The sequence below is a fragment of the Numida meleagris genome, chromosome 5, assembly GCF_002078875.1.
Source record: "Numida meleagris isolate 19003 breed g44 Domestic line chromosome 5, NumMel1.0, whole genome shotgun sequence".
Classification (NCBI taxonomy): Eukaryota; Metazoa; Chordata; class Aves; order Galliformes; family Numididae; genus Numida; species Numida meleagris.
Genome location: NC_034413.1, coordinates 44,654,885 through 44,671,251, shown reverse-complemented (window position 1 = coordinate 44,671,251; position 16,367 = coordinate 44,654,885). Strand labels below are relative to the sequence as shown.

At 39.1% G+C, this 16,367-nt stretch overlaps 1 protein-coding gene across 1 annotated transcript in view; it reads left to right on the top strand.

Annotated features, from left to right (window-relative positions):
- The window catches only part of SATB2 (SATB homeobox 2), a 122,428-nt gene that overhangs the window by 54,219 nt on the left and 51,842 nt on the right, over nt 1-16,367 (top strand). Inside the window, exons 4-5 of the mRNA XM_021400151.1 lie at nt 961-1,084; nt 5,921-6,023. Of these exons, the coding sequence (XP_021255826.1) occupies nt 961-1,084; nt 5,921-6,023 (227 nt within the window). The remainder of the gene's footprint in view (nt 1-960; nt 1,085-5,920; nt 6,024-16,367) is intronic.

Here is a 16,367-nt window from a genome sequence, read left to right as displayed (position 1 = left end):
ACCCAAGATCAAGGTCTCACTTTCTATCTTCAAAGTGCCTGAAGGCCTGGATGCAGTGTAAATAGAAGATAGTCCATGACTTTGAGATAAAGATGGTCATTGACTACTTGAACTCCTCAAACACAGCTGAACTTTCAACTCTTAGGGTAAAGCCTGCCAATGTAGGCAGAAAGCAGAACTACCTCAGAGTCTGATTGGAGAGTGTGCACTAAGTTTCTCAGGCGTGAATGGCAATGACAAGTCTCCCCTACTTTTTGATGTGCTTCTTAGGTCTCTCCCCATGTATGTAGACACAGACCATGAGCTTGTTAAACTAGAAGAGGCACAAATCACATGAAGCAAAAAGCTTTACTACATGCGCAATTCTTGTAAAATGAAAGTGGAATGAGCTACATGTGACAGATGTTGGGCATATGGCTTAGTGTGTTTCTGAAAGGCTCTCAGATACTTCAGCAATGAGGGCAGTCTAAGAACCTGTATTCAATGAAATTCATTCTTCAGACTTGCTGCTCAAAGCCTTGTTTCCACACAGTGAGGACCCTTACTGTTCACTGATTTTGTTAGTGACATTGTGGCATATATGTTTATTTTTCTAGCCCAGCAGGAATATCTTTGTTTGGAGAGCATGGCTCTATCCAGCCAATTCTGTGGCTTGGTCTACACAGAGTTTTTTTGCTCTCTATCAGGCCCCAGAGGAAATGGTTATGCCACACATATAATATCATAGTAGAATTAGCTGCTTTTCCTGCCACATACTGTCATGATTTTGGTTGAACTATGCATCTTCTGGGAGCTGGGCATGATGGGGAGAGGTGAGAGGAGAGAAACACCTTGATGGACTGGCTTAGCAAGAAACTCTCATTTGTGCTCACTGCTTAAAGATCTATGGCTCTTGTACACAAAGTGCAAGCATCTGTGAAGGTGATGTTTCTATCTACTTTCTGCTTTCTGTTTTGACAGTTGTTCCAAGTTGGAAGACTTGCCAGCAGAGCAGTGGAACCACGCCACAGTTCGCAATGCCTTAAAGGAACTGCTCAAAGAGATGAATCAGAGCACGTTAGCCAAAGAATGCCCTCTTTCACAGGTTAGTGTTTTTAGAAGGCTTAGGGAAACCCAGATTCCCAAGATCCAAAGTTCATGTTTGTTCAGTAAAGCGTTTAAGCTAAACAGTTCCTTAAGTACTGAATCATTTTCTTCTTTTCTTTAGAAAGGAAAAATTCTAATTAATATGAAATAGAGTGTTTTTTATACCATATTTTATTATTGGGTCATCAGGTGGAAATTATGAATGAATTTGTTGTTTTTTTTACTCTGCAGTTCAGAGAGTCTTCATCTAGACCTTTATCTGAATGTTTCGCCATAGAACTGATGATTATCAAATGCAAGATTTGAGTGGCTTCTTTCCACTAGCAGAGGCCTGCCTCCACCACTTAATAGATGAGTAGATCTCATCAGCCTCCAACTATGATAAAAAGTATACCTTCTTAACAGTTTTGCCCAAATTTCTAGAGAACAGTAATAAAAACTTATGTAATTATGTTTTAAGAAGAACAATAATTTATTGTCTCATTCTCCACGACTGCTTTATAGTCGTATATATACAGTACTGTCATGTCTAAGATACAGGTTCCTACAGATATCGTGAGCTCTATTTGTATTTGGATTGTCGTAACAAGAAATTCAAAAAACCATTTGTGACTGAGACCTCGTGGGTCTCAAAAAAAAACCCCAAAAAAACCCACAGAAAAACACTTCAGCACCCAGACAAGCATCTTTGCTAGGAACAAAAAAATACACTGCCCTCTAAAAACTTCATTAAAATCTTATTTGTCTATTGCATCTTTAAAAAGTCAAAAATCAGTAATTCCTGCTTGCTAAAAGATCAGTTGCATTTGCTAGCCGTTATCTGAATTTTTTTCTCCTGTGGTTGTCTGTCTTGCATCACACTGTATGCTCATCCTGCAATTCATGGTCCAAAGCCTTTGTGAACCAAGAGAATTCTTTCTGTGTGTAACCAGCACAAATTTTCCTCACTGTCTTATGATTACAACTCTAGGAAAAGCACAGGGTTACAGAAATGAGATACAGAGCAGAATTTGGATCTTTGCAATTGGTAGGAATTGCTTTACAGCAAAAAATATCTTCCTTAGTTGTGTTGGGTCTGCAGAACTAGAAGGAATGAGAAGGCTGCAAGGAAAAGCTGTGTAACTTGTCTTATTTACTAAAGGAGTCGCAGTGACTCTAGACATGCACAGAGCTTAAGTGTGTCGAATACGGAAGTATTTTTCTTTCACACAGTTTAAGTGTAATTTCTTTAAATAGAATTATCGGTGGAATCTGGTCAGCTAATGATGATTGCAGCATATGGTTGTCTCTGCCCAGTCTTCTTCAATATGCAGTATAACTAAACCATGCATCATCTTATATGCAGAATTCATTTGTTGTCTAGGTCTTGTTCCTCCCACTTCAGTTCCAAAGCCTACCAGATGGAAATGCTGCAGTTGGTTTACTCTCTCTATAACCTCAGTCTGAAAAATATTAATAAGACTGTTGATGTCAGGCCTGTAGCTGCAAGAATCCTTGCCCCAGCAGTTATTTAGTGGTCAAAGCTAAATGGAGAAAGAAAATTGAACTGGTTTACTTTTCAGGATAGATGTAAGTGACCTTGAGTAGTGACTGACCTCTGAAGTGGGACTGCAAGAATGCAGCATTTATTATTATTATTGCCATAACATTTCGATCTCTTTTGTTTTGGCTCGCAAAATACAAAAGATACAATGGAAGGTTGTATAGGAGCTGTCTATTACTATCGTCTGAATATGCCTGTAATACAATTCCTTCTCCCAAATCAGTTTTAAAAAAATATCGTGCCAAATGTGAAATGTCATTACAACCCCCTTGTGGTTAATATATTATTGACAGCAGCAAATTGCAGAGTGGTCTCTTAGGAATCGAACTGCAGAGTAAATGCTGCTGTTTATTAATGTGTTTGCAGTGCCTCAAGTATAGAAGCGGAGAGGGGCAACATGGGGAGCTCTCTCTCCCACCCGCAATGGGGCTCCGTCTCTGGTTCTCAGTGCACAAGCTCTCCATGCAACCCAGATGGGGATTCTGGTTGCCACTAATGGGAAATGTAATCATTGACTTTGATTTAAAATTGTTCTGTTTTTTTTTCTGCAAGGTGTATTAAGTGGCTGCAGCTTAGCTACCCTTAGCATAAGGCTGCTGTTCAAACAAATAAATCCCAGTTAACCAAGCTGGGAGGAAGGAGGGTAGGTAGGGGGAGTGTGTGTGGAAGAAGGAAATCCAATTACTTCAGCATTTCCATCTTTGCATAGAGACTTCTGTCTTTCCTGTACATTGTATAACTCATTTCAAAACTGACCATGTGTTTTGTCTCCTTACTGGACCAAGGTTTCTTGGCATGTAAGCATGTCCCATGTTTTTCTCCTTGAACTTACTGCACCAAATTTTCTTTATGAGAATATTTCTCAGGTTTTAGTCCAGTAAATTTTCATTTCACTTGGCTGTCATGGCCACGCCCATCCCAAACACATCAGTTACTTCCTATATCTATTCTTTTCTTAAGGATTTTCCCAGGAAAGATATTCATTATTTAGAAATTTGCGATTAGTCAGTGGGTTTCTTTTCTTTTTTTTTTTTTTTTGCCACTCTCTTCTGAATAGATATTCCCTTTCTGCAAACTCATCAAGATTCCTGGCAGAAATAGTCATAGAATCCCTTTCAGCTTCATAGTGATGAGGGTATTTTTCTTTGTAGTTTGAAAGTTATGATTCTTTCCACTGCTATATTGTCAAGTTGCTGAACAGAATCTGTCCTGGGATTTTCTGCCAATGGTTGATATACTATTTAAGTTTCCTATTTACCTTAAGCCGTGCTTTCTCAAATAAAGGTTAATAGGTTAATATATTCCGTGATATTTAATAGTCCTTCAATTTTTGCAGTGTTGGTTTATTATAGAGCTAGAGGATTTGCAGAAATAAAACAGAAAGTGAAATCACTGTGTAGGCAGAGCTAAACAGTTGTCCCACCATCCCTAAGTGACTGAAAATTTAACTGAAGTGGCACTAAAAAAATGGAAGTTAGCTCCAGTTTGTTCAAAATCCTTCCTTAGCAGAGACTGTCACTGTGTCATGCTTTCAAAATACTATTGCCTGTTAAACTGATTCAGAACAAGGGAGGATTTATGGGAAAGGAATTGTTGCTGGCTACTACAATGCTAGGTTTATGTCTCAAAATATTGATTTTAATTAGAAAATTGAATCTCAGTTTTAGAAATCGAAGCTGCCACTTTAAAAGGGTCTTATTTTATAGCCTTCCAACTCTACTGCAGTGCACCATAGTAGCTCTCTAGTGGAAAAGTTAAAGTGCAAAGGCAGAAGATCCTGTTTACTGAAAGTGAAATTACGTGCTGAGGACTGAAACCAATCTGCACCATCCAGTACTCTCAAGTCTTGATTTTACTCACATTGGTTTTTAAGTCCCCTAAACTCAAGGTTCGGGAGTAACTAGAGTTGCTGGAATGAATTTGTTAGAAGGCTGGATGAATCTGGCAGAGGGAGGGAGGGGATGTTTTTTGTTTCAAAACAATTGTTAAAATTGAGTAAGGCCACGTGTAAGCCTTATGGCTTTACAGAGATGGCTTAGATGCCGTTTTGCACAAGAGCTTCCAGGAGCCTGTGAGTAAGAGCTTGAACTTCTGTTAAATAGCTTGCTCTAGCCTAAGGTCGTAGTAATTCTCTCATCCCTTTGCAGAAAGGTTGTGCAACTTGCCAGTGTTTTTCTAGGCTTTCACATTAAGTAAGGAAAAAGGGCAGAAGAAAACTGCAGTTTCTGGAGAAGGCACATTGACTCCCATGTGTTAGTGGTGGTAGATTGCATTTCCTTGAGTTTGCACACATGCTGAGAGTGAGTAACCCTGATAGAGTTAAGAGAGGAAAAGCAAACTGTTATTTCTAAAAAGTTGCCTCCTCTCTAGAATGGATGAAGCAACCTGAAAAATGAAAAAGGAAAAACTACCAGTAACCAGATTTTTTCCCGCTTTATATGCAGAAGCATCCCAGATAGGAAGTATCATTTTTATGGGCATCAGGTGCTACAAAACAGCGCTGCTCCTCTCTGCTTCCAGTTGGCTTGCAATAAGAGTCACTAAGAGAGAACTCACAAAGAGCAGAGTGGTAGTGGTTAAACAAGTGGTACTTCAGTTTGCTGATCTTTGCTGTGGTTTTCGGCTGTTCTGTATTGCAGTATGCATAGTTCCCTTCACTGTGAATATCACTCTTAATTTCTCTTTTGGGTGATTTTTCACACGAGGGCTAATCACACGTTTCTATAAATTACATTAATTTAACTTATTTGCCTAACTGTTGTTCTGTAGCGAGTAGCACGAATGTTCTCTCATTCTTGGCTGGGTGGCCTCACTGCATTTGGAAGCAGAACAGAGACAGCTGAAAAGCATTATTTGGATTCTGCATGCTGGTGCATCTAATCTTACCTTTAGGATCTGGTTCCTAAATCGTAATTGCTCTCACTTGGATGCAGCAGGCACGTGCTCCCCAGCATGGCACCACCTTTTGTTATGCAACTAAATTTATGTATTGTAATGTCACAAATACAAATGAAAGTAGAACTACTCCCATCTTCAGCCTGTGCTGCAGGTTTCAGTCTGGGTTTGACCAGCATCTTTTTTTCTTTATTAGTGAACCAGAGTAATTAGGTTTGGGAATGTACAATGGAGAATAAAACCAATTTTGTGTTCTCAACAAACACTGCTTTTTGGTTTTAAAGGCAAAAATGGATGATCACTCTGCATTTACGTGTCATTCACTTTCCCTAGAAAATTTTCAAATTATGCAAGATATTTTAAGGTCTTTTTTGTCTTTTTTTCTTGTACTTCCAGAGTATGATTTCATCCATTGTAAATAGCACATACTATGCCAATGTGTCAGCAACCAAGTGCCAGGAGTTTGGGAGATGGTACAAAAAGTACAAGAAGATTAAAGGTAAATTGATTTTTTTTCTGACTTTCCAAATTCATGAACTTCTGTTGATGGTTTGCGATTATTTACTTTAAGTAAAAGTGATGGTAAGCTTTAATAATATTAGGCTTAATTAAGCTTTCATAATAACATTATTCTCTCTACAAAGAGGGAACGGTCATAGCGTATTTGAAATTTGATCTGATACTTTACAAACAAGGCTGGCACAAAAACACAAGCCACTCAAAACATGCTTATAATATCCCATTTAGTTGTACTGAAAGGACTGTGTTTTGAATTATGCTAAAATGTTTTGGAAAAGAAGTGTTCTGGTAGCTCAGAATTTAAAAGTTAAATTACTTTGTAAATTACCTTAGTTGCATTATAATCGTGAAACCTGAAAAACTTGCCTAAGTAACAAGTGCCTTTGCTCTTTGTTTTAAATCCTGCAAAATACACTGACATTCCTGCCACGTTTTGTCATGTGGAATCTGGATACCAGTGGAGCGTTTAGTACCTGGTCATTAGGAGGCATTGCTAAATAACATATATTTTTAATTTTTTTTCTCTCTGTTGCACCACTGAAGGGAAGATTCGTTGTCTGAAGGAGGGTATAGGCTATTTTTGTTGTTTCTGTCTGTGATCCTTTCAGTGACCAGGAAATTCATAACAGGATTCACAGGTGTTATGTAGAACTATAGCAATATCCTGTCCTAATTGAGAAGCTATTGTATTTTCAGCCACACAAAGATTAGCATCTTTCAAAAAGTCTGCAGTCTTTTTTTCTTAAAAAAAACTGGCATACATGACCTATGAAAGGTTTCTTGTTTAGTTTCCATAGGACAGACTAGAAATTTGCATAATACCATCAAGAATCTGCTTTTTGAATTAGGAGCACACAAAACAAAATTGCTTAAAATATCAGAACAAGTTCTGAGGCAAGTGGATTTTCTCTGATGCACGTCTGGCTTACACAGCACATACCTGTAGGACTCTCAGCTGTGTGGTGATCAGTTTTTCACTAGGCAGAAATAAAAAGGAATGTTTTATAGGAAAATGATCTGTGAGTAGAAGGAAGGTTGTTCAGGCAGATGTGGATAACAGTGTGGATGTGGAAATGCAGGTGTTGCTTTTCACCTGTTAAAATAATTAAGTCTTGAAGTAAAAATGTTGATGCCAAATAAACTTGGTAGTTTCTTCTCTCTTTAAATTACCATTGCGTTACGCAGAAGTGTTTCTGTTCTCTAAATGGTATCTCTTAATAAAAGAACTTTATTTGAAGTGCTCTAACATATCATGTTGGTTAAAAACAATCAAAGGACTCAAATAGCTTCAAGGTCATCATCGTTTGCTTTTACTTGCCATTCTTAGAGATGGGCTTTTTCTTTTTCTTTTTTTTCCCCCAAACTGGGCAAGGGTGTAATGCCAGTTGCAGAAGCACTGGAAGCCCTTAACTGTAGTGTTCTTAGCGGTAGAGATGCCACTACAGCTTCTGAGTGTTTCTAGCACACTGCTGCCTTCCACTTTCTTCCATTCTTAGAGCATTGAATTCTTCAAGCTCTTACTTTTTTTTTTTTTTATTTTTACTTAATAAGTGCACAGTTAAATTGTTAAGTGCCATAAAAGCAGAATGAGACCTCAGTCAAGAGGTCAAGGATCCAAACCTGAAGAGTTTGCCAGATAACTCTGCATACGTGCTATTCAAAGAGACACAGCCGGTCGCTGCTGTTTGGAAGTGTATGTGTATGCTAGTAGGAGGAGAAAAAGGAAGGTTAAGGTATGTGTGAAGTAAACACAAGCTGCTATAAAGCAGTTCAAGTCGTGTTGATTCATCAGCCATATGAGTGGGAGAGAAAACAAAGAATCTATGGCAGGTACTTTGGTGCATGAAGAAAAAGCAGCCATGGAACAAGGCAGGAATCTAGGCCCCCTGGAAACAGGAAGGGCACTTCTTTGGGCAGTTTCATTTTCTCATTATTTCTGTTTTCATGACGTTTTGTTTCTTCTCCATAGACAGATATTTTTACAGGACACCTCAATTAACACTCAAACTCAGTGACTTACTTGCTTCAGTCATCACATGTTCCTTAAAATAAAGGTAGATGTATGACACAGCAGTTCACTTTTGGGGTTGTAACCTGGATAGTTTAGGTAAAACTCATTTGGAGTCACTGAGACAAAAACCCTATCCATACGTAAGTCTAGAGCTGGTTATTAGAAAGTAAAAACAAAAAACAATTCACATGAGCTGTGGTAAATGCAAAATATGAAGGAGCTTCAGAATAACTTTATTGACGTTGCAAACTAAATGCAGCCTACAGTGTTAAATGTGTTTCCTATTATCTGCTAATGTCTGTTTTAATAAAACAGTGGGAACTAAATGGCTGCTTCTTAATCAAAACCATGGTTTCCTAAACATAAGCTTTATGATTCTGTTACAAATTGCCACATATAGATCTCCTAGGTCAAACTTTTTTCCTTGCTCATAGAAATAAATAAACAGTAAAACAATTATACACTCCGGAAGATCAAAGAAATTACAGCTGAGGCCACGCAAAAGTAAAAAGTTCTTTGGAAAAAAGAAAGCATCAAGTTTCAGAGTATGGACTAATGTTTAAATAAATATAAGAAAGTGAGCAATCAATGATTTGATATCATTAGCAACAGATGTAAGAGCTGTATACAAGTGAATTGTATGTAATCTCAACCGTTCTCAGTGTGCATTCTCTTGAATTCACCAAAAAGACAGCTAACTTATTTTTGCTTGTAATTTAAAAAAAGTTTTCAGTTTGTTCAGCTCAGCATGGTAATTTTCTCTTGTGTCAAGACCATGCTAGAGTAAATTTCTGATTGATTTTTTTTTTTCCCCAGCCACCCCACCCCCTTTAGGTTTTAAGACATTCACAGTTTACTCAGAGGCATGAGAGTTAGCACACAGACAGATTCTGGAGTCGCTGGTGTGAGGATGGAGACTTTTTTTGCCATCCTTTTGTTCTGAGCCTTCCACTGCATACATGTGCAAGGACATGAGTGAGTTTCTCACAGGATTTCTGCTCTTCCAGTCTCCTTGGGATACACATGCATATTTTAAGGATAGCTTATATTAGCACAGTCCTAATAGAAAATGTGCAGTAGCTGGGAAGCAAGAAGCTTACAGTTCTGTGAACTTTCTCTTCCTTCTGTGGACCTGTGTAATCATTTGGGGTGGCAATTAAACTATTTAGTTTGTATTGTCATTTTGTCCAGAATACGTACCACGAGCGATTGTAATATTATTGTGCAAAACCTCTTTTTAACTCTGTTTTTCTGGTGTTTTTTTAATATTTTGAAAAATGCACACCCTTTTGGTTCACCGTTATGTACATGCCAGGGTTTAGGTATGATTAAATGGCTAGAATCAAGAACTACACTTTCCCATTTTTAATAAAGGCTACATACTAGTGACTGCAGTGATAATTGTACAACATGAAGAGTTTCAGAACTTCACCATGCAACTAATGTCATTGTCAAAGGATAAAATTTGCACCAGTTACCTACTCATTGCCCGATATTTTGGGTTCATAGCATTTCAAATATTTTTTAGTTCTATTTTTCAATAGATGTTTCACTTCCCAAGTGTCATGCTTTCTATTTTTATCAGAAGGACTATCGCCGTATCAGGATCCTTTCACAACTGAAACTCTTAACTGGTGTGAATCTTTTCTTTTTTTGCCTGATGACACAGCTTGGCTTGGTGGGAGGAAGTTAGGACGGCAGAGGGGAGAAATAAAAATATTGTGAACTTAAAAATAAAGAGACATAGTTTCTTTGTCTGTGTATTAGGAACATCTTATTTTTTTGCTCCTGCCATCAGTGGCTGTCAAAATATAGCTTTCTGTGGATGTGAGTTTTAAGACTGTGGCTGTCTCAAAGTTTTTGTGGAATGATGAGTCTCCTCTGTTTAAAGGAGGAGGTTCCAGTAATTTCTATTTCAATAGATCAGGAACCAGCTTCCATAAGAAGGAGCTTTTATTGCTTCCTTAAACTGAGAATCTGCTTTGGCTGCATTTTGTTTTTTCCAGTATTAATGATGTGATGTTGTCTCCTATTTTGTTCTTGAGTATATGTTTGCTTACTTCCCATAAGGGATTGTCAGACCAATCTGTTTTTCTGATGCTGTGTTCTAGAGGCTGTTCTAGGTTAAGAGAAGTTAGAAACAGGATTCAGAGGGGTTCCCAGCTTTGTTAATTCCAGACTGAAGGAGGTTTGGATTGCAGCATGGTCATAATACCAGTGTGACTTAGTGAGAATTTTAATTATGCGCTTTGTTGAATAGTTTTGAATTGTTCCTCTGTAGCAGATGTTGCAGAAGCCTAATGAAAAGGAATGACAGAACATTCTTAATCAGTGTTTCTGACTTTTAACAATACCCCATTTATTGATGCATATTTGTGTATGCGTAAGTAGAAGGTCACGGATATGTCTATATAAATATATGTATGTATGTAAGTACACGTACATACAGATCTTGACCTTTAGCCTTTTTAACTAGGTGGTTGAAGCAAAAATGTTAAGGTTTTTTGAGAGGAGATCATTTCATGTGTTGGATATTAGTTGCGGCTCTGACACTAAGCCAGATAAGGTCACTTAAGTTATCAGTGTGGCTCTGGACCTTACTGTAATTTTTTCTTTGCTTCCTTTTACGCTCCTGACTATGTTTTTATTCTACTAAAAATAAGACTCACTTTTTAAAAGAAAAAGGTAAGAAAATAAAATCATTTACAGGCAAACTTTTCAGCATCTAGATCATCTCTGTCTTGAACACATCTTCACAGTACGTAGACAGCTGTGCTGTACTGTTTTATGAGGAGAGAAGTTCATCTGTTTGCATTAGGTCATGAAGAAAAAGTGGAATCTCTCTTTTTAAATGTAAGCTGAAGTTGGCACATTTTGGTAAGATTTAGAGACCCCTTGACTACTGTTTTCCCCACCCATATTAGAATATTGTATTTCATCATTGTTGCTGATGTTAAGTAGCAGTCTGGGGGAGTTGTGTGTGCGTATTGTTAAGAGACATTTTACATTTTTGCAGTGGAGTGTGTTCTGGGAGCCTTATGAATTGTGGCCCTCTTGGCTATTCCTCTGTATAAAGAGAATTAAAATGGACACTTTTTCTTTTTAAATTCTTTAGCTTAACTTTTATCTAAAGTAAATACATGTATGAATTTCAGCTTTGCAGTATGTCTTTCATTTTTTTGGCTCTTCTGGAGCAGTGGCTCTCATGCTTAATAGCACTTGTGGCATGACAGGAGGGGAGGATATGTCCATTAGCTGAACCACGTTGTGCGCATGCATGTGCCTGAATCTGCAACCATTGCTGCTGTAGGGAGCGTATGTCAGTTCAGTAGAGGTTGGAAGCCTTTCTGTAGAGAAGCTGTCTAGCCCTTTCTCCCTTCTATCTTGTCCCTGCCATGCAGAAGTTTTTTTATGACTACTTGCTTTCACCCTCCCCCCCCCTTTTTTTTTTTAATCTAGGGATGCTGACTGAGTCTGCTCAGATGATCTCACTGTCTCAACTTTATGGTTTTAAAATGTATTCAGTTCCGAGTACAGTGCTTTTTCTCAGTGAGGACCAGTTGTGCACTGAGGCTGGGACTTCTGTCCAGCCACTTTTGATTTCATAGTGACTATGGAATGGTCTTCATCATGGAAATACTTTTTTTAATCTCCAGAATTTCAAAATAAAATTTCCTTCATATGTAAAAAGCATATTCTTGTGTGCTGCCAAACACGCTAACTTTTGTTAGTTCAATAGGAAAGGAATTTTCAGAAAGTAAGCGCTATTGGAGGTTAGGTTGGAAAGAGAGGAAGACCTGAAGCTTAGACACAGACATCAGCTTTCGTGGTGTGAGAGCTGCAATATGACTGTCTCTGACTGTGTGGATTTCATAGAATACGTAATCCATTCTGTCACTGAGTTTTCAATTCAATTCTGTTCACTCCAAGGGATCTGAAGGTATCTGAAGGGCTTATATATCTTTCATAATGATGTTTGTATTCTGTCTCGTTCCTTTCATCATCTTTGCTGTTATGAGTCAGGAAGAGATGTGTACTTATCTCCCAGAGGGACTGCACAATTGTCTGGGTATTCTAGGCAATTTGCACCTCCCTCTTGAGGTGTCCACAAAAGGTTAGTACTTAAATAGCAGGACAGACTTCCATCACAGTACTCTGACAGGGAGCAAGATATTTTTATATCAGATGAGTCCATCTAACTGGTTTGCTATTTCTGTCAGTTCTGAGTAATGTTTGTCCTAATTCTCCTTTTCCATTTTGCATGACCAGTATTTATACATTAGATTATGTGGTCTCTAAAATACCTTCAATGTAATGTTTTTTTCTGCCATATGAGGAATGGAGCTCATACTGCTATGTGATCTCCTTAACCTGTACAGTAACCCAAAAATAATCTGGAATCAATACATGTCATATTATTCCTTTCTGAGAAGCAGCTTTGGAAGCAGTGCAGTTCAGGGACAGCCCATGAGAAGAATGACTTCCTATATTTAAGCAAAATTGACAGAAAACATGTTAGTGTTTGTGGGTCCCACAGGGTGACTTGGATCTAGTCTGTAGGACAAGAGGAAGGGAAAATCTGCTGTGTGGAAGTCAACAATGTTAGTTCGCTCCACTCACTTCCCCCAACACTGATGCTGATCAAAGGCCCACTTTTTTGATGGTTCTTTCAAGCACAAAAATAGTGACTTGTGCTTTGGGAACTGAGCGATTTGTAGTGCAACGGAGAACAGACAATGGCCTTTCCTGTCTGTTTTCCATTAGACTTGGATAAAGGCCTTTGCTACCCACAGCCAGCGGCCAAAAAATTTCTGTATGTGCTCCATAGCTATTTTGAGGTTATTTGCTATCCTGCAGGAGTAGAGGAAGGGAAAGATTTTAAAAGTTAAGATTTCTTACCAAGTGTGCTGCTCTGGTTAACTCACGTATTCTCCAATTCTGACTGGAAGAACAAACAGCCCAGCCAGAAGTCAAACAGTGAATGAAACCAGTAGATGACTTTGGATAAATACAAAAATTGAATGTTGAATGAAAATGAGACTCCCCAGACCAGTCCTTTGCACTGAAGTGGTTAAGTGGGCTGTGATTAAAACAAGTAACTAATTACGCTGATTACAGATGAAAAGACAGAGAATTACCACTTTAAAAGTACCTCCTGTGCTCTGGAGTGGCTTTGTTATATTTACAAAGAGGAAGTTGATAACCATAGGGTAAGCAAGAGGATACCCTGTTGGTGTAGTGCAGCAGCCCCAACTCCGCACTTCACTCTGAGCTGGAGGGTAGTATGGTGTCAGAGCTGCCTTGCCCAAACAGAGCTCCATGGTTCAGATCAGGTCCAGCTCCAGTGAGTAAGGTGGTGCCAAGCTAGGAGAAACTGTGGGAACCTTTCTATCTCGGGGTTAGTGCCTGTTGTACTGAAGCTCACAAACAGAGCTCTTTGCTGGCCCAGGCTAGCTCAGTTTGGCCTTTACCGCTGCTGGTAATGGCTTTTATGATCACCAGGTTTTAAGTAATAAATAAAACAAAGAAGCAAGCTCTGAAGCTGTTGCATTGCAGAACAACCCTGGGGTGGTGACATCCTGTCACAATTGAAGCATGGCAGTCCTGCTGACTAGTAACTTATTACAAAAAGTTTCTTTAGCAGCCTCTTCATGCTCTGTTTTGTGCAAAATGCCTGTATGCCAGTGGGACTATAAAGCTGGGGACTCACTGGGTCACGGGTGCTGCAGGGCCCTCTGTGTGACCGTGGCAGTGTGGTGCTGGGAGACATGTTAAGATCCTGCTCTCCCTGCTGCATCCATTATTGTGCATGCAAAGGAATTTGGTTTCCAGTGCCGTCCATCAGTACAGTGCTGTTCCTAAGCCCTAAATACCCCACAGGCTCTTTGTCAGAATGTTCCTATTAACAACTTTGTGAAAATAAAGGGTGAGGGGAAAGGAAGGTGGAGAAATAAATCTTATTTTAAATCTCTTGAGCTAGTTCCATTTCAAATGGAAAGTTGTATGCGGACCACCCCAAGCTATTGTGCTGTGGACTGTGTCAGCTGTTTGTGCAGGGAAGCAGATCTGGGTAGCGGATAAGAGCATCGCACAGGGGAAGGGTGCATTGGGTTGTTTTTGTGTTGTATCCAGGAAGTTTCTAGCTCAGTATGAAGTCAAAATACATTGACACACGTGGTAATCATTATGAGAAAAGAAAGGAACATTTAAATATGACAATTTGCTGCTTCCATTCTGGGGATTATGTTGGTCTCCAAGTGTTTTGCAGAGGTAGTGACATGTTGTGGTGGAGTATGGGCAAATGAAGGGCAGATATCATACTGGGGTACTCAGTGAGCTGCCTGCTAAGCTTGAACATGGTACTTGTGGCCCTGATACCTCGAACCTGCCTATGTAGTATATATGGTTTCTGGAGGCTGGGCTCTTAAATGTGGAGGTGGTGTTGGACTTGGAGCAAAATTGTATACCAGGCAGCATGATGCAGAGAGAAAAGGGAAAGCACTGCTGTAGTTTTTGTTGTGGTTGGACCACAAATAGGAGGCGGGTAACAGTCTCCTGGACCAGCTTTTGTTTAAGCAGCACAGGCACTGCTAGCAGAGGAGGTATGTCAGCAGTACTTGAACGTAGACTGCAGGCATCCACGGAGCCCCCTCCTTCACAGTTTAAGGTCCTGTTCTTCACTGTTTTGTAAGCCAGCGTGTTCAAGTACCAGCCAGCTCATAAAAGGACTACAAGAGCTGTAGATGTACCCCACAGTTTGAGTGAGGCTGTAGCAGATGAGGGAAGGACAAAGGAGAGGAATGTGGGGTAGAAACATGGGAAATGGAGAATGCAAGAGGAAAAAGCTTTGCCTCAAGAAAATCTGAAGCAGAACATCGGTGTCACAGAAGTGATGTGACTCCTGTATACCATTTTTTCTTAGAGCATTGCCGGGAAGCTGGCCTGCCTCCTGTGGCAGTGCTGACTTCCACCTCAGCATTGTGTCAGGCTTGCTCCTATCCAGGCCCACAGAGCCCCACCGGCTCATAGCCACCAGTGAGCAACAGGGAATCTGATACGCGAAATGTGCTGGAGAAGGAAAGAGTCTTGAGGAGTTGAGTAATGCACATTTTTTTCTGTCTAGCATAACTGTTAACGGTAACATTTTATTATTGAAGTGGTTGAAGTGACTAGAATCTGGTTGGTTTATTGGGAATGGATGTGTGGCAGTATAGGCTAATGTGATCGAGAAAGGAGACTGATAACAAGGGAAAAAAAAATACCTGTGGAAGCAAATCAAGAGATGTCTCTGTGTAATTGTGATTCCAAGTAGCACTGCAGAGATTAACAGCCTGGCAGCCTTTTCATCTTAAATTTTATTTTTATAGGGGTTTATGACTTGGCACTGAAGTCAAGAGTGGGTGGAAACTTGGCAAATGTGGTTCAGCCCAGAATGTGGATGTTATTTATATTTACTTCTCACCAGGATTTCAAAAACACTTGGTTAGTGTTTTTGAGTTCTAACATGTAGTAATTTATTGGTTTCAGTGGCTTATTCTCTGTATATTTCTTAAACAACAAAATAGTTGAGAAATTGTTTCAGCTCTCCTGAAGCTACTTGTGGAAGGACTTTAGATCTCCAAGGATGTAAATGAAAACTGAGAGTAGTTCTTGATGCATTTCCTTTTAGTAGAATGCTCCTATTTTTTCATGTACACTGAGCAACATCTTTATTGTATTTACATTAAATTCATTCCTGATTCTCAAGTAGATGCTGCACCTTTGGAATAATTACATTTGGTTTTCCTGGCAACAGTGTGTGTTTAATAGCATTGTTCGGGTACAGGCTCACCACAGAAAGGCTCAGGTGATTATACAGGCACATGTTTTCTGAGTGGGCCATGGCACAGGCTGGGGTCTTCTCCAGTGTGACAGAACAGCCCCTCTTCCCCATGACCCTGCATGCCTTCTGTGCCTAATTTTTGGGGACAGGTACTGAAATCAGTATTAAAATAGGGATTTTTAGTATTTTCAGTAAACTGAAATGTTGTGTTATGTGTTTAACAGGCTGTGAGTAATGTATAGAGATGATCAGTCATTTACAATAGTGTTTGTGTATTGCAAGTATTGTATAGCTTTTCATAGTTGAAACATCGTGCACAAATAAACGCTTAGTTATAAAATCAGTTGAGTTGAAACACTGGCTTTTGTCGAATGATGGAATTAAGAATTTTATTAGAAATGCTTAATTTTTTCTTATTTTTTTCATTAACAAGCATTTTATTGAAGGTTATAGGTTCTTTGGAATTTTTCTTTGAAAAAAAAGAAGGGAAA